This window comes from Chroicocephalus ridibundus, chromosome 3 (genome assembly GCF_963924245.1).
Source record: "Chroicocephalus ridibundus chromosome 3, bChrRid1.1, whole genome shotgun sequence".
NCBI lineage: Eukaryota > Metazoa > Chordata > Aves > Charadriiformes > Laridae > Chroicocephalus > Chroicocephalus ridibundus.
Window position 1 is genome coordinate 11,536,576 of NC_086286.1, and position 18,441 is coordinate 11,555,016.

At 49.5% G+C, this 18,441-nt stretch overlaps 1 protein-coding gene across 2 annotated transcripts in view; it reads right to left on the bottom strand.

Moving 5' to 3' along the window:
* Positions 1-7,375: 7,375 nt before the first annotated feature.
* Positions 7,376-18,441, bottom strand: part of LOC134512545 (cullin-9-like) — a 34,689-nt gene continuing 23,623 nt past the window's right edge. The window contains exons 29-42 of one of the 2 annotated variants that reach the window (XM_063327973.1): positions 18,322-18,439; positions 17,691-17,893; positions 17,351-17,610; positions 16,910-17,273; positions 16,455-16,595; positions 12,914-13,078; positions 12,667-12,830; positions 11,645-11,738; positions 11,348-11,422; positions 10,741-10,851; positions 9,567-9,684; positions 9,084-9,217; positions 8,797-8,888; positions 7,376-8,313 (exon numbers count right to left, since the gene is read on the bottom strand). In XM_063327973.1, coding sequence (XP_063184043.1) covers positions 8,115-8,313; positions 8,797-8,888; positions 9,084-9,217; positions 9,567-9,684; positions 10,741-10,851; positions 11,348-11,422; positions 11,645-11,738; positions 12,667-12,830; positions 12,914-13,078; positions 16,455-16,595; positions 16,910-17,273; positions 17,351-17,610; positions 17,691-17,893; positions 18,322-18,439 — 2,238 coding nt within the window. In that variant the 3' untranslated portion in view covers positions 7,376-8,114. The remainder of the gene's footprint in view (positions 8,314-8,796; positions 8,889-9,083; positions 9,218-9,566; positions 9,685-10,740; positions 10,852-11,347; positions 11,423-11,644; positions 11,739-12,666; positions 12,831-12,913; positions 13,079-16,454; positions 16,596-16,909; positions 17,274-17,350; positions 17,611-17,690; positions 17,894-18,321; positions 18,440-18,441) is intronic. The other variant, XM_063327974.1, reaches the window with a different exon arrangement.

Genomic DNA, 18,441 nt, shown 5'->3' on the forward strand with positions numbered 1-18,441 from the left:
TAATGATAGGAGAAGGGGTAACTGTTTCAAACTGGAAGAGGGGAGATTTAGATTGGATAGCAGGATGGAATTCTTTCCTGTGAGGGTGGTGAGGCACTGGAACAGGTTGCCCAGGGAAGCTGTGGCTGCCCCATCCCTGGAAGTGTTCGAGGCCAGGCTGGATGGGGCTTTGGGCAGCCTGGTCTAGTGGGAGGTGTCCCTGCCCAGGGCAGGGGGGGTGCAACTAGATGACCTTTAAAGATCCCTTCCAACCCGAACCGTTCTGTGATTCTCTGGTAGCGATATGCAGAATCTGCATCACGGTTCTCCACCAATCGCCATAATTAGTTTGTAGTGACTGTTTTTAGAGAAGAGCTTGATTGATTGTGGTCTCAAAGCATACACAAGTCACATTCTGTATTTATTTTGAGATCTGCAGTGCTTATAATTCTCATTAATGCAGGTCCAAACCTCTAGCATTTAGACGAGATGAGAAAACTGCTTAATGAGCTAAATTTTGATTATTTGCTAACAAAACTTCTTCCAAAGTAAGAAGAGTAAGCAAGCTAGATGAGCAAAAATCAAGTTCAATAGTTAGTTTAGATCACGCAACCAGCAGTATGAATTGCGGGGATCAGGTAAAATCAAGTTTAGATCTAAATGCCGGGAAGCAGGGTCTGCATTGCAGTTCTTCCCCAAAGTCTTCCGTCTGGTATTGAGGTGGGAGTCTCCTCACACAGCCTGTTTGGACAATTGATGGAGACTCCCAAGGCAAGTTTTGCTCCACACCTCCTCCGACTGCACCTTTGCCAGCTGTTACTGCCCTGTGCGACCAGCTGAGCGGCGATGAACGGATCTGTCTGAGGGAGCACAGGCGAGCAGTCGGGTGGACGTCCACCCAAGAGTGGTGGGCGAGAGCTTCGTTGGCCGCTCACCGGGGGTGTCTGCGCGTGGGACGGCACCCGGCAATTCTCAGGTGAGAGATGCTCCCCCCCCACCAGCTGTTTAAAGGGTGTTGGGTAGTTATTTCCATCCCCTCAGATCAAGTCATCCCACAGGGCTGTGGCTTTGACGCGTGAGACCTGGATATGGCTTGGGGCATCTGCCCTTTGAGTGACAGACTGCAGAAAATCCAAACTTGAGGATGTTTGAAAATTCCTGCAACTTTTTTTTTTTTTTTTTTTAGCTTCTAAGTTTTAGATTTAGATTTTAGACTTAGAATTTTAGATTCACACGGGATGGCCCCAGGAAGGATGCTTGTGGTTCACCGTTGTTTTGAAAATGGTCTTTGAGTGATGATTTCCATCGTGTTTTCACTCCTCCTCTTCCCTTTCCAGGGAAAGAAGCCGATTTGAGCTCTTCAAGTACCACGAGCAATATTCCAGGGCCGGAATTCCGTGTGTCTGCTGCTCTTTTTCTCTCAAGTGAGCAAAGCAATTTTTCCCGAACACTGCAAGTGGTGCTAGTGCGGAGATAGGCAGGCTACTATGTAAGGTCTTGCAGCTAATACATACAATAGCAGAATTGTGAGTTTTAGAGCGGTTTGGGTAACGCTAGGCTCTGGGGCAGCGTTTGCGCTGATGAGAACTGTGATGGAAGGAAGAAAAAAAAAAATGCTGTATTTGGGGAACAAAAGCTTAAGCGCTCGCTAGATTAAATGTAACAAGGAAAGGTGCTGGCTGGGGGGAAAAAACTATACTAAGCATAATGTAAAGGCCTGAAATGACCTTATTTGCAGTAAGGTTACGTATCACTTCATATATTTGTGATTCTATAATATGTTGTTGTGCGTTTAAGTATGACTTTAAATTAGAGCAGAGTGACTGTACGCCATTGGACAGAGGTCCCCTGGAATAATCCTCCTTCAAACGCACCGCTGTGTTACGCACGGTCTGTGCCCATTCTGCCTCGCGCGGGACGCTGGTGCTCTGCTGTACGAAGTGGAAAGCCACGTCTCCTTTGCAACGTGCTCTCTTTTCGCTGTTGGGCTTAGCTCCCTATGAAACATTTCACGGTGTTATCACAAACCACGGTCCTGCACTTCATTGTAAAATAATTATAAAACTCACGCCAAGGGCAGCGGTGTGATGGAGGTTGGCAGCAGCCAACGGTCCTTATAAACTGTCTGTTTGTTATCCTATCAGTTCCTTACAAAGCGTTCCAATTTTAGGAAAGGGAGGAGACTACGTCAGACAATGTTGAGAAGAGAGTTTTTGTGCTTCATGAGTCCGTGGCGTTTAGAGTTTTACGTTGGCCCACCTACCTGCTCTTGGGCACAGCGCCCGCTTCGGGGGCAGGTGAGGGGCTGGCTGGGTATTTTCAAGTGAAACGTCCCCTTGGAGGTAATGGCACTGAAAGGGAGTACAGGAAAAGAGGCGACTTTTTGCACTACGGCCCCAAAGCAGGCGTCTCCTCAAGTGCTTGGATTTGCCAGCGGGAGCCACTTTTGTGGACACTGAGGAGCCCCAGATGAGTCCAAGTGTGTCAGTCTATGGGTGGTTTTTCTTTTTGCCAGGCCTGAAGAAGTGTAGGAGTGATAGTATGTGACGGTTTGGGTGTTTTTTGTTTTTTTTCTTTTCAGACAAGCAGGGAGATAGATACTTTCGTGGTGGTGAGAGTTGCAGCAGGAAGCCACCAAACCCAGAGCAGTCTTTGACTCCTCTGCAGCAGAAAGAAGTTAGGATAGAGCCAAAAGGAAAACAAAGCGGAAGGAATCTGAGAGCAAACGTAAAGAAAGGTATATGTTTCTCTTCAGAAATGAGGGTGAGAAAGATTTATTCGGGGGCATTGAGGGGGTGGGAATCCTGGAGGGTTTTACTCCTTTCTTGACCACATCAAGTTTTCGTGCAGAAATGTGAACTGGAATGCGTCTGGTGAGGTTGTTGTCAGGTATTTCAGGTCTCACCACGTGCTGAGTGAACACGTACCACGCAGTTTGTTCTCAAGACGGCTGTCTCTTTTTCCCTTTTTGGAACTTTCCCAAGGGAATAGTTTTAGAGAGGAACGTTTTTGCCAGTCTGCTTCAGCATCGAGACCTTTTTCTGCATCAAAGAGTTTCTACCTGCAAGCACAGGCGTCCCAGTGGTGGTGGAGCCTCCTGTTGACTCTTGAACGGAGCAGTCAGCAGTTCCGACAAGTGTTCCAACACTCGTCTTTTGCTGCAGGGCAAGCGAAACGGAAGAGCTCAAAGCTCAGCTGGGAGGGATGAAGGAAGACAGGATTGAAGAAGAGCGGAATGGTGTGGAGGAGGAGCTGGCCTTGTGGGAAGCAAGAAGGGCTCCGAGCGTAAGCACTCGGCCCGAGCAAAAGGCTGCAGTCGGTCCGTGGACACGCACGCCACCCGCTCTGCCGCACCCACGCCTCATTGACAGATGCGAGTGAGCTCTTCTGGAGCCCAGGGCAAGCTTCCAGCAGCTTGTAACTTCTCATTGCTGCACTGCCAGGACAGCACTGGGCTCCCTGGCATTTAACAGAAGTCCGGAAGGCTTTGTTTAACCCAGCCGAGAGTCGCGCAGCCTCAGCGTGCGCACTGAGATGCCATAGCGGCCATCAACCCACGGATTCTCCACGTCCAAAACTTGTGATCTGTGCGTGGATCAGAGGAGGGCAACACTGTCCAGCAGATGAAATAGCAGGGTTTGTCTGGCTCCCGTGCAACGTTCCAAGACCAACAGAAGAGGGAGAAAAAGCCACCCAGTCCCTCTCCCTGTGCTACCAACCCTAATAGGTTCCTCTCACCTGCTTTAAAGACGGCCAAACCCTCCCTGACCATGCCTAGGGCTCTTAGATTTTTCCTGATTTCTACCAGAACCTCCACGTCTGCACTCCCAGGGTAGGCTCACCATGGGTGCTGCCCCCCCAGGGAAGGTCCCATGTACCCCCGCCCCACAAGTCAAACCCCCCCCAGGTCCCCTCAGGCTCCTGTTCTCGTCCAGATTTTTTGCTATGAAACCAGTCAAGTGCTGAAGACTGGGATTTTCCAACAGCATCATGGTTCTCTTTGTCTTCCTGGGGAGGGATTGCAGTCCTGCAAGACCCGGTGGGGAGCTCAGTCTTCTTTTGGGATGCTCTCTATGGGACAGGAGGACAATGTCTTTGAGCTGCCTGTATTTCTGGAAGGATTACCCGCATTTGCCTTCCATCTGAAATGCCCCTTAGTGGCACTTGGGTTTTATCTGTGTGAATAGCTCAGTGGTAGTATACAGCGAATAATCTTCTGCTTAGAGTAAATGGGTTTGTAATTAAAAATATCCATTCAATGTTACAAACGTTGGTTCCCTTCAAGCGTTTGCTAATGGATGTCTGGCTGACAAAATGACCTCCCACCTTGCTTAAATGTGAAACCCTCTTTAAAGTGGCATTCAGATTACTTAGTGTGATTTCTTCCAAAAAATCATAATGGCTTAAAGAGTGTATTTTTGTTTACGAAAAACAAAACAAAAAAAACAGGAACAGAAGTTCGTAGAACACACTTTGGTGTGTTGTAGCAGTTGGTGCTGGAAGGCGACCAGCACTGTGAGGTCTGGTGGATGGCGGTGGGGTGGAAGTGGCTGTTGGGAGGTCCATCCTTGGCATAGACCTGAGAGGCTTGAGGGCAAATCTTACCCGTGAAAAGCGAGCTTTGACTTTCCCCACCCCAGTTCCTACGTGTGCGGGCAATGGCTTTGTAAACCTCACAAGTAGCCTGCTCTTCCTTCTACCTGCTGTAGCCAAATCTGATGGCCAACACAGGTAAGGCTGCTGCAGCTCCATGCCCTGCCCAGGCTGAACCAGTAGTGAGGCCAAGCACGTCTTCCGTGCCGGCACGCAAGTAGAGATAATACGTGGCCAGCCGTGGAGGCCAACACAGGCAGAAACACTCCGCTCCCACAAAAAACAAGCTCCAGTGGCCTCATCCTGTTTGTCTCACTGGCTGATCAGGACGAAGGCCTGTTAGCGGGAAATACATGTGCACATATATGTGCCCCGGGGAGACGGGCAGCAGACCCCTGCATGTCAGTCTCCCCAGCTGCCAGGACGCGGCCATGAGCGCCCCCACGGCCGAGTAAAGAAAGGGGAAGGGTGAAAGACAAGGGAGGGAAAAGTGGGGGAAATAATGGGGAAGAAAGGAAAGAAGGAAGGAAGTAAACTGAGGGCAGAAGGAAGGGAGAAAGGGGGAAGGAAAGAAGGCAGGCGAGGGGAAGACAAAGGGAAGATGAATGGAGTGAAAGGGAGAAAGGTGAAAGAAAGAAGGCCAGCAGAAGAGAAGCAATGAAGGAAGAAAAGCAGGCGGGCAAGAATGAAGGAAGGCGAGCAGTTCAGGCAGGTAGAGAGGAAGGCCAGAAGGATCGAGGAAGGAAGGAAGGTGGTATTGAGGAAAGTAGTGAGGGAAGAAAGAAGATAGTAATTAAGAAAAGAAGACAGGAAGGCACGGAAGTGGACAAGGAGGACTAGAGGAAAGCAGAAAGTCAAGATGGCTGGAGGGCACGAAAAAGGGAATTGACGTACGTAAGTTAAGTACGTAAAGTGAGGATGGGGACAATATATAAAGGAGGAAGGAAAGTAGAAAGAAAGGAAGGAAGGAATAAAGGAAGGATAGGAAAGAAATGAAGATGGAAGGAAAGAATTGCAGTGAGGACAGAGGGAAAATAAGGAAGGGAGGAGGGGGAAGGAAAGAAGGAGGTGGGAAGGGAGGAGGGAGGGAAGGAAGGAAGGAATGTAAAAGAAGGAGGGAAGGTGGGCAGGTAGCACATCTGTAGCTATCGTACCTCTCTTTGCAAGTTATGTGCAAACTCATCTCTCTGTAAATAAATTACATTTACGGCTTGCCATGAGCTAGGGAAATGGATGCTCAGCAGAAGTAATGGCGGTAGAAGGGACGGTAGGTAGGGAATAAAAGAGAACTTGGTAATCATGCTGCATAACCTTAGCTATCTGCCAAGAAAATCAACCAGCTTTACCTAGGTGGACAGGCCACCCTATTTAGCCCAGCAAAGAATGTGTAATTTAGGTGTGATCAACGAATAGCCAAATGCTTCATCATCCAGTGAGTGATGTGCATGAACGGATGAATGAGATTCCCACTGTCCCTACTTACTATCCAGAGAAACCACAGCCAAGCGAACAGGCTTGGTGGAATCAGCAGGGAAAGAAGACCCTGTTGAGCACAGCTCTCGTCTGGTGCTGTGAAGAGACACCAGGGCTGTAGAAGAAATGGGAGGCCCCGCAGTTGTGCGGCTCAGGCCCTGGTCCAGTTGCCAGTGAGATACTATCGATCGTTTTTTTTTCCACTTACCCAGTGAGGTGTGTCGGGGGTGAGTCCCAAAGGGCTCTCGCTTGCGCTACCAAGTTCCTAGCATGACTTTCTCCAGGTGGGGAGTTTGACTGGGACAGTACGCCTGTCAAACCCCAACACAGTGTCCCAAGGTGAGCTCAGGGAGGACAAAGAAAAAAAAAAACACCTCCCGTGGAGCAGAAGATCGAGGCTTGATCTCGCTTTTCAGTACAAATATTGTCCAAAGCAGGACCTCACGAACCTTCTGAACTTTTTTGGGTTTTAAGCAGAGATCCAGGAGAGAGTGGGTGAGGCATGCCAGGCATGAGTCTCCACGTGAGCAACTCGGGCATCTAGGATGTTTCTGCTCCGTCCCCCAATAACCTGGGGAATCCGGGCTGTTCCTGCAAGGACTGGTCACACGAGGGAAGATGAGGCTGTCTGGGCACCCCCACCCCATCTCTCCCCATGGTGGTCCTGAGGAGAGGGCCCAGAGAGGTGTCACTCTGTAATTGTGGGGCAGGGAACCCGTTTGCCATACAGGGGGACCAGGGGTGGGGCTTCCACCGTGGCATACTCTGGGGTTCAGCCTCCTGGACTGCGCAGGACTAGCAGCAAGGGGGGGGTCAGGGGGAGAGTGGAAAAATCAGTCCCCACTCCCTGGTTTGCCCCTGGCAGTTGTCCCCTGCCCAGGATCTTCCACATCCCTCCCAGATGATACCCAAGGCCTGAGAAGGACGCCCCTGCCTCCGAAACAATCCCACAAACCTCCAAATTACCCCTCAAGCCCCAACAGCAGTCCCACATCTGCCTTCTGCTGAGCAGCAGATGTCACCACCTTCATCAACATGCCAGCTTTGTCTTGCACCTGCTCTCAGAAACACCAGCCCTGTCACTCTGCAATCTGGTCCCCTGTCCTCTTTCCCATCCCTCCCCCGAACTCGTACTAGTCCCTGAACAGGAAGGAAAAGCCACCCTACAGTGCAGACTGTACCAATATCACAAATAACTCCTGGGATGAGCACATCCTCCCCCCTCAAGAACATCCCGCTCTCCCTTCATACCCGTGTTCCCCACAGACAACAAGGAGGCACGTGCTAGAAGAAAACTCTTTCTTTTTTTAAAACAGAACTTTTTTCAACCCTTGCTCCTCAGGGTTTTCTTTTTTTTGCAAAGATAAAGTATTATCTGAACAACTTCTGCATATATATATATATATATAATCATATATGTGAACGTGTGCATACATTTATACACTTAAAACAGTCCCGCAAACTTGTGCCACTCACAGCAGCCCATCCTGCTTTATAGCAGGGAAGACAACTCCAACAAACTGCAAAAAAGCTGTCCCCCTCAACTAGAGGAATGCACTGAACCACATCCACCTGTGACTCCGGTGGGAACCCCACCAGCTCCAGAAGGGAGGCTTTGACTTGAGGGTAAACACAACGCTTCTATGCCTAGACACCGGCTGGATGAGACAGTGCCACGCTAGGACACATGCCACACTCACCTGTGCCCAGTCCTTGGGGACAGCATGCCCAAGGCCACTGAACCATCCTGTAACAAGCGGCAAGCAGTCCTCACTTTGCAGCTGGACCGTGACTTTCTAACTCAATTAGATACCTATGGGCGGAAATGGAGACAAGCGAGAAAGGGGAGGAGACGTCTTTCTGAGAGAGGTGGCCACAGTAACACGGCCCACCTGTCCAAAGCAATGTTTCTGCATATTTGAGGGGAGTCACTGAGCAAGTAGCCCCCAGAGGAAATGTCTCTTCATTCTGCCTGAAAGCTAACTCCTCACTGTCTTTGAGGAAAGACACTAATACAAACTATTGAGACAGAGCAGAGGAAGAGCTCCAGGCTGCGTGACAGCCCACTTCTAGTCATAGGCATCATCATCATCAAAGTAGGAGTCACAATCAAGGTTATCTGACTCATCATCAAACAGAAAGTTGTCTTCATCAAGGTCATCATCGTCATCATAATCTTCCTGCCACTGCGGTTCATACTCCTCATCTTCAACCCCTTTGGCACCTTCATCTGTGTTGGGGGAGTCACACAAGATGGTACGTTTTGGCCTATCAAGGAGGAGGAGAGTATCAGAGCAGAGCCCCGGCTGTGAGCAGCAACCACAACCCAGCCCTACACCACCCTCGTCCTCCCTATCAAAATAAATGCCAGACCCTTCCGCCTCCCCCATGGATGTTCATTTTCTTGCTTCTCTCATCTAGACACCTCCTAGATCTCCGATACACCTCCGAAGAAAGAGCGTGACTCTCCACAGAAACCCAAGGAAGTCCAGGGAGAGGAACTTCCATAACTGGGTCTGCCAGTGAAGGAGCTTTCTTGACCATAGCTGCATACCAAGCGGAGGTTTTGCTGCTCTCCCTACACCGCTATGTCACTTGTATTGTTATGTCAAACCACAACACGGGATGCAAGTAATCAGTATCTGTTATTAACTCTTTTGTACGTCAGCAAGCACAGGAGAAAACTCTGGTCACCTACTTTTTTGTCTGCGCTCACCCACCTTTCCTTGTTACCCCACTAAGAAAACTCACCCGACACAGGCAGGGCCTGAAGTAGGCACATTTGAGAGTTTCACCTTTCTCTGACCAGAATCTGCCAAAGTCTGGAGCCCAACATGGAAATCCTGTTAGCATGGAAGAACAGCCATCAGAGAGAGACAATATGCGATTTGGGGTGTATTTTGTGCTGCAAACCCTTTCCCTACATACACACAGCACTGAGAGTCCGTTCCCTCAACTGATCAAGCCCCTTTCTAGGTTTGCCCAAGGTTAAACTAGAGCAGAGCAAGACAAGCCGCTAACAGGCATGAGGACTTCACCTGTGTGGAGTGCCAGAGAATTGCAAAGAGACGCTTCTTGATCTGGTGTACCAACTCCGAACCGGCACTGAAATGCTCTGCTTTCAGGAGCTGAAGAGAAGAGGCCAGGTCCTGGTACTGCAGCAGGGTTTCCTCTGCAATTCAAGACCAACAGAGTCATGCTGCTTCCCGCTCTCTTAACCAGAAACCGAGTCCCTTGGCTCTCATTATGAAGCCAGTAGACAGCTACATAGTTCTCCTGTGCACATAACATTCCTCTTTCAGAAGGGAACATGCTGTTCCTTACTCCGTGAATCTCCACCGGCAGCCGAACTGCTTCAGTGGACTTCCCACAAATGACATTGAGAAGGCAAAAATGGGCTGGGAGAAGTGAGAGAGACCAGCTGGACGCTGGCGTGTATGCTGCTGCCCCACTACAGAGTTGCCATCCTTTGAACCAGACAGCTGGGAACGCTAGTCTCTACTAGCGGCTGCAGGACTTACCCAGGAGGATCTGCAGAGCATTAGTGTGCAGCTCTAGGCTCTCAGTCTGCTGTTCCACAACATCCATGCTCTCAGTGTCCTGGTTATAGTAGCTGTACACACAGGAGTAGGCCAGCACCTGGAGCAGTACAGATCACGCTGTAAGCGCCCTCCTTCAGCTTCAGAGTGGGCAAGAAGTGAGTAGCATCAAACCCTTACAGACTTCATTACGTATTGGTGGCTGGAAGAAGCCCGGCGGCCCTTCAGGTCTGTGGCTATAGCCCAGTGAACCATTATGCCAAGTGACAGCAGTGCCAGGCTACCTACAGCTACTCAAGGATTAGAAATGAATGTGTAATTATTTTGTACTGAAGCCTGAAATAACCAATAGTTTCCACCTGCAATCCATCACAAGAACACAGACCGTAAATGCATAACAAGCGTGACTGACCAGCACAGTGTTATGTATCCTGGCAAACACAGGGGCTACCACACTGAAAAAACAGGATCAGACACCCTTGTTCCACAAGCCTCTCTCAAAATCAAGTCTGCCTGCACAAACAAGGCATATATTGCAAAGGCAATACTGCAAAGGCAATTCCACCCCCTTCCTGTGTTTCAGGGGACAGAAGACATTGCAGGACCATGGTGTCACAGGCTTACTGCACACATCCAGTGGCAGCACTGCAAATCCTTCATAATGGGGCTATCAGGGCATGCAGCAGAGAACTCAACGCTCCCAAAACACCTACGGCTCATGAAATGAAGTTAAGAAAGGAAAATCATAACATGAACATCAAAAGGGACTTCCTAACTGTAACACAGCATCAGGAGAGCTTTCAAAAGGTAAGTACCACCACTGGGGCGTTTCAAATTGGAATGGGACAAACCCAGCATACGAAAACCCTAAATACAGATCCTTGTGCTGATTCCATGGCACCAACCGAAGCTAAGCTCCAAATCCTATGACCTGACTGTGAGAAACACTGCAGACAGAGCCCAACTCTCAGAATGAGATCAGGGAAAGGCAGACACGAACTCCTCCCCTGTCCTGATGCTATTCCTTCCCTCAACCTTTTTCTGTCTCTCCTTGTTTGGAGTAGAGCAAGGTTGGCACCTCCTCACTTTAAGAAAGGCACAAAACACACCAATAAAATTAGGCCTAAACCTCAGCAAGTCTGTTATCCAGCCTTACCTTCCGCGCCTGTTCTAGGGTTTTGCAGGCATCGAGAACAAAGGTCAAAGTCCTAATTTTTGGCATCTCACTGACGGAAGAAACCCTGTTTCTCAGACTCGTGGCAAATTCCTGCAATAACCACAGGAGGAAAAAGAAGTCAGTGTCAAGCTCAACAAGACTGAAAAAATAGCATCTTCCACGCAGATAACTGCTAAGCATCCTGAAGTGCCTTTCCAGAAGATGCAGGCAGCAGGACAGCATTTACTGCATCCAACCATGGCATCTCTACAGTGCCATCACTCCAACCTTTTACAGTATCTCAGCTCTAGACAGAGTTCAGCCTTCAGTCCTTCCATTGCAATTGCTTCCAAGTACTGCGCCAGTTTGAGCATGTGAACACCACAAGTTAGGTGCTGAGTTTGCACAACAGACTTGGTAGAAGAAAGCAGGCCAAGAACCATCCGTTACATCAAACCAAGGGTGAAATGACCAGGCGTCCCCACCTGGATCCAAAACCTGCTTCTCAGCTTCAGGTGAAGTACACTGAGACACAGCAGAAACTGTCCTGCTCACCAGGGCTAAGGCAACAGAGTCAGCATCTGCAAAGAAAGGAGGAGGGCCTTACCCTTGCACGATGATGAAAGGTGCATCTCTCATTGTAATCCTGAAAACGCTTCTCCTGCCAAGCTGCTTTGCTCACCTGAAAGGAAAGGTAGAAGTAATCTGTAGCAATTTCCCTCAGGTACCAGGGTTGCCTGGAAATGGCTACCACACATACAGACTTTGACAACACTATCAGTATTACTGGCAAGTGCACAAAGTTCAGAGTAAAGGGCACAAGCGGAGATCCTCACCCTCTCCCTGAGAGGCCTGGTGCATCTGAACACAAGCATGAACCACTGGGATATAGCAAACCACTCACCATAGCAGAGCAGTTGTAATAATCCTTATGAGTCGGCCTCCAGGGCTTGAGGCAACGCCAACAGAAGCCATGATTACACTTTGCACACGTCATACTGCATGGCAGGAGAAGAACAATGGGAATCACTCAGCCATGTGCAGACAATTCCTCCCTGTGCTCCCCTGCACCACACGGCTGGAGCGTGCAACCCAGTCACTCCCATTCACTCAGTACTATGTGTTTCCCTGCACGTATTTTTTAAAGCCTTTGCTGGAAGCAGATGATGCTTAAAACCAGTCATTGTGTCTCCAAAAATGAGCTCGATAAACTGGCAGTATGATCTCACAGTACCAACTAACCAAGTACTTGAAGGATAAACCAAGCATTCCACAGTCAGAAGCAAGATCCGTATGGACGCCTCACCTCTTCCCTCAGTAACGCAGCGCCCCACAGTGCAGAAAGGCGCTGCACAGCCCTAGGGCCACACACAACATGGAGGGGGGGACAAGTCACAGCTGGGCACTAAGGACTGTGCCAGTGCAAGAAAGAAACAAATGGCGACCCCTAAGCCCTGGCTGCAAAGCTGGAGGTATCCCCCCTGTCACGTAAAAAGCTGCCAGAAATCCAAGCCAATTCAAAAGAGGCAGTCAAAAGAAAATTGCTTAAAGTTACAGGAACAAGTGAGCATGAAAGAAAAAAAACTGGTGCTGAGATATCCACTCCCCTAACCTGTAGGGGGGGTGTCTGTATGTCTGCAGTGGCTTCTGAGAGCAGACAAGTGTGCACTATAAAAAGGTATTACAAAATGAGGTTCGCTTCTACTACAGAGCTATCAATGGATTTAACTCTGAATGCTGTGGAAATTTTGTTTATTCCTAGGAATTACAAGCAATCACTCATTCCTCTAAAACTATAAAACATGTCTGCTGTAACTCTTAACTCTACAGCAAACAAACGAAAAAAAAAAAAAAGCAGCACAATAGACCTAACTGTAGGTCTTTGCCCGCTCCTGTCCCCAGCAGCAAACAAAAATGGATACTCACTGCAGGCACCCCTCGTTTTTCTCTATCTGAGCCTGACAGCTTGGGCAGTGCTTCGAAATGAGCTTAGCCAGATGTTTGCTTTGGGCTTCGCTTGTCATTCCCTCATAGTACCCGTCGTCATCCACCCACTGAGACATGTGGCTGCAGCTGGCAGGATAATGGGCCTGAAAAAGAGAGCCAGTCACAAAAGCAGAATGGTGCGAGCCAAACCCAAGACACTACTGCCCGTGATTCAGCTCAGCCTCACCTCTGGGAAGTTGCAGTTGAAGCAGGATATCCAGGAGCACTTGGAACAGGCTGCTCCATAGCCAAGTCCATCTTTAAGGAGGATCTGATCACAGCCCTGAGGGTTGGTGCACCATGTCAGGTTGGAGCAACACTCAACGTAGCCTCTGAGGAGGGCTTTTTCATACTGTAATAAGAAGCCAGGAAGGAGATTTAAGGCAGAGAAGCTGCATGGTTAGGCCTTACAAACTGGGGTCTGGTGCCTCTGGGCTCTACATCTGACCGAACAACTGCTCACAACAAAACAGCACTAAGTTAGTTTACTCTTTCATTCCCTTTGTGCAAATTCCCCACCTCTTGTGTCGGATCTGGAGGCTGTTTCATATAATTGCCGAATAGCTGAGGTTGGAAGGCACTTCTGGAGACAAAAACTAGTCAAACCTCTCCAGCTCAAAGCAGGGTTGCTCAAGATCATGTCCAGTTGGGTTTTGGGCATACCCAAGGATAGAGACTACAAGGCGCTCTGCCCAACCTGTTCTAATGTCCCATTAGGCATTTGTCCCATTTGTGTGTTTACACACGTTGATAAGATCCACCCCCGAGCCTTCTCTTCTCCAGACAAAACAAATCCAGCGCTCTCAGCTTCTCCTAGAGGTGTTCCAAAACCTAAATCATCTTTGTGGCATTTTGCTGGATTGTCCCCAGGATGTCCACGTCTTTCTCGTGCTGGTGAGCCCAGAAATGGACACAGTACTCCAAGATGTGGTCTCCCCAGCACTGGGTAGAGGGGAAGGATCACCTTCCTCAGCCTGCTGTCAGTGCTTTTCCTAATTCAACCTAAGATGCTAGGGGACCTTCTTAGCCACAAGGGCTATAAATGTGCGGAGGGTGCACCTGGTCCCATCATCCAGGTCATCAATGAAGATGCAAAATAATGTTAACCTTAGTATCAACCTCTGCACTAATGACTGGCCTCGAGATGACTTTTCTGCCACTGATCATAACCCTTTGAGCTCAGCAGGCCATGTCACTGTCCACTCATCCAGCTTGTACTTCATCAGTTCTTTTCTACGAAAATGTTGTGGATGACGTGTAGAGTGTAGAAAGCCTTACTAAATCTGAGATAAACAACATCTCCCCTCATCCACCAACCAATCATCTCACCACAGGAAGCTATCAGGTGGTCTTTTTAACTTTTTCTTATTTTAAGTTCCTCGGCAGACTTCTGCTTAGTTACACGATGTGCAAAAGGGAAGGAGACTTGCTCTGCCCACAGCCTCTAGACATTTCTGTAGAGGATAAGGCAAACTGGTAATCAATAAGGGACTGTTCAGGTAGGGACACCCAGAGATGCAACTATACTGCACGTAGTAGCTTAGTTTTCTATGCTCAGTTACTCTAAGCGTAAGGATTGTGCAAACATACACAAAGCTAGAGGAAGGTCAGAATAAATCCTGTAGTCTTCACAGTCCTCCTGACAGAGATTTTTGCATATCTGGAAAGCTGCTCTAAAGCCACCAGGCATAGAAAGGACAATACAGATCACAATAAACACTAGAGAGAAAAGGTGCAAGCCCTGAGCGCTGAAGAGCTCAGACAGGGCTCTCATTCATTTCTCTCTTGTTCATTCTCTCAGGCAACCTAAACCAGAGAGTGTGCGCTGTCTGGCTGCAAGGACGGCAGCCTGTGTCATGGCAAAATGCCTGGTGGAGGCAAAGTCTCAACAAAGCCACTTCATTCTTCTCAGAGAGTCAACATCTGTGTCTGTTGTCACCCTGTTGATAGGCGATGTGATAATTTCTTTCCAGACACCAGTACCCAGACAGATAAATGGGTACTTGAGTCCACAGGCAGCACCTCAAATCACAGCCTTCACACAGGCTGGATTTCACAACATCCAATGTCTGGAGTTTTGCTCTATCCTGTTCTCCTGGTGAGGAGGAGACAGATGCAACTGCTGAAACAGACCTAGGACTCCTACTGGAACCATAAGAGAAAGTGCTGCTCTCAGGAAGCCTAAAAGGAGAGGGAACAAGTGCCCAACGAAGGTCTAGGAAGAAAACTAGCCAGGTACAATAAAGAAGTTGACAAGTATTGCATGATGCTGACCAGCAGATCTTAGAGGAACCTTTGCACACACTGGAGTTAATCCAGGTATGGAGCCTATGGCAGGATTCCCAGCAAAGAATCGCTGGGGGCAGAATGGAAGACCACCTCTGAAGAAGAAACTCTCAAGAAACTTGAGGGAAACAAGGTTGAGAGAAAACCTCTTTCAGAAACATATCAGGGTTTACGTTTTGTAGACATACAAGCATGAAAAGTTTCAAGTCAAGTATTTTTGTATTAGCAAGACTGCAGCCAGCAGGCAAGGCAAGGGATTTCTCACAGCTATTTGGCACTGGTGACACAATTAGATACCGGGAACAGTTTGGACTCCCATGTACAAGAAAGACACTAACAGACTAGGGAAAATGATGTCCATAGGCCACCAAGACAGTCAAGGGCTGGAGCGCAAAATGTACAAGGGGAGGTTGGGAGAGCTGGGTTTGCTCAGCACGGGGAGAAGGCAGCAGAGGGGGATCTTACCACTGCCTAGAGCTACCTCAATGTGAGATGTAGAGAAGACTGAACCTGGAGCAGTATGTTTAACTTCAGCATGAGATCTTCACGCAATAATCTGGCTATTTAGAGCCCAGGGTTGGACCAGAGATCTCCACAGATTATTGCGCCCTAAATTATTCTATGAGTGTATGTGTGACACTGCACAAGGCATTAATGCTCCAGCCATACCACTTACTGAGCAAAAAGGGAAACAGATAACATTTCGGTAAGAGCATTAGAGCAACTTGTTAAAATTGGCTGCAATTTATGTTGACCTGGAATAATATTTTTTTTTTTATAAAATAGCCATAGCAACAGGATAGTAAATCCTGCTCTCAGACAGTTGTGACTGCAGGATTTGCAAAGCCAGTAAGAACTAACTGCCCAGATACATGCATTAATTCTCCAAGCATTTCTTATAGAAAACAAGATACATCAAAGGAAATAGTTTTCTGTAGTCGTGACCATTTCAGTTGCCAGTTTGCAGGCTTAAAGAAAAATTATGATATAGAGCAGTCTTTATGACTACTGTTCATTTCTCATTATGACTGTTCACACAGGATCATAATGACAGCAATGAGCTGGAAGAGGAGGAGTATATTTCTTGAGAAGTAATGGCTGATGGAGACCTGTCAAACAACAGAGCAGTGGAAGACAGATAAGACACTTTTTCTGGCCAGCAATTAACAAAAAAAGTCTGTCGTGCAACAGCTACAGCTCTGATATTAGGTGGGGAGGGCATTCAGCTCTAAGTAATAACTAAAACCTGAAAGAATAGGGAGAAAAAGTAGCTTCTGCCTCAGAACAAGCAGCTCCTGCTGCCCTCTGCTGACTGAGGGATAAGGTGAGCAGAGCTCAGGAAGCAGGGTCTAATTAAGTCTGTGCGGGTCTACAGGCATCTGCTAGTGCTGATCAAAATGAAACAGAGCTTGGACACCCAGTAACCACCCCTCCTACTTCACCTTGGCTATAATCTCCTCGGAGGAAATGATGGAACAAATGAAGGCTGTAGTTGGCTGTGCACGGCACTCAGATATGGGACAGGTGCAGTTGACAATCATGTTCTGTTCAATGCGAGTCGTGAGATATTCACTCCAACAGGGCTGTGAAGGCAGAACAGGAGAGATCAGAGCTAAACAGGAACAGCACCACCCAAGTCATATGACTCTGGAAGCCCACCCCACACAGCATAGGGCACACGAAACCACAAACCGTGGAAAAGTACTCAAAAACACCTAAGTGTGAACAGTCTAATCAGGAGCTGAAGGATCATAACAAACAAGGAAACTGAGAGAAGAGAATGTATGAGCTCTGTGAAAATCACCTGGTAACAGTTTCAGTCAAAGAAAATCTGCTCTAAATAGGCAGCAGCAATTCCCTACTAAGTTACAGGAGCCAAACACCCCAGGACCTTCACCTTGCAGCAGTAGTGCATGCAGCAGAGGGTTGGTGCCTCCTCAGTGGGACACAGCTGGTTCACACAGACTGGGCAGTGGGTTCCTGGGCTTGGGGCGGGCTGGGCATCCTGCACTTGCAGCCCCGAGGAGATGAGCAGCGTCTCACGGTTCTCCACATAGCACTGAATCAGAAAATCCACATTCCACCTGCAGTGCATGAGGAGGTGCCGAGCAACATCATTCGGGATGCTCAGAGTATCCTGGACCTGCTGTACTGTCTGGTTCATAAGCAGCTTCGCCTCCTCTGGACTAAGCGTGTGCCCCATTGGCACTTGCAGCATCGCCATGAGAAATTCCTCCGACCTGCCTATGTCAGGATTCAACCTGACATGGAGAAACGTGTCATGTCCATACAGGATAGAAATGCACACCCCTCCACACCTGGTGACATGCATCCCTACCAATATAGGCGGTCTGTGCTGTCCTCATCTGGAGATGCCTCTGGTGGCCTGCTCTGGAAAACCATCTGTGCCTGGCCCCCAAGAGGTGTTGTGGGTTCAGCAGAGATGTATTCCAAGACATGAGGCCTCTCCTCCTGGCGCCGGAGATAGCCCTGGTTCAGCAGGTGCAGAATACAGGACAGCACATCCACGCTGTGGCAGCAGAAGCTCAGGAACTGCAGCCCTGGCCCCAACTCGCCCTTCTGGCAGGCATCAATCACCTACAACAGCAAGGGAGCCCCACACTGCAGTGCGGTGCAGCACCCAGGCGGCCCCTCTCCGCCCCATGAGCCCTCCATACCCTAAACACCAGGTTGTCAATGTGAAGCTGCTTCTCCACCTTGAGGATGTGGGTGATGAGGCAGCAGAGGACATTCCTCTTCCTTTCCAGGGCGCTCACCTCAGCCCTCTCTGCCTGCAGGTACCTCTGCCGGGGCAGCAGCCTCAGGTGGCGGCCAGAGGCACAGGCCAGGGCTGTCTGGTTCAGCTGCAGCACACCTGGAGCTAGCACCCGGCCCAGGGTCAGCCAAGCCCTGAGCTGGGCCCTGAAGGAGCCCCAGGACACACGTGTGGCTGCTGGACCCAACCCTGGGCCTCCCGCTGCTGCCTTCACAGGCATCAGCCCCAGCCCCAACACACGGCCCCAGGCAACAGCCACACGCACAACCCCTGGCCACAGTCTCCAACCCCCACGCACAGACCTGAGACTCAGCCACCCGCGTCCGGCCCCAAGCCCCAGCCCCACACACCACCCCCAGCCCCACACACGGCCTCAGGCCCCAACCTGACACCCAGACCTGCGCCCCGAGTCCCCACAGACACAGACTCGCCCCAGCCCTCGCCCTTCCCCAACAAGCTCATGCACCCCAACCCCAGCACCCGCTGGGGGCTCAGACCAGCGCCTCCCCGGGGTGCCCCGGCCCCACGCTCACCTCCCGGTGGGTATCTCCACACCAGGATGCCCTCGCCGTGGGTCAGCGGTGTCAGTGCGTGGTGCACCAGGTCAGCAGGGAGCCCCGTAGCCTGCACCAGGGCCTCCACAGCCACCTCCT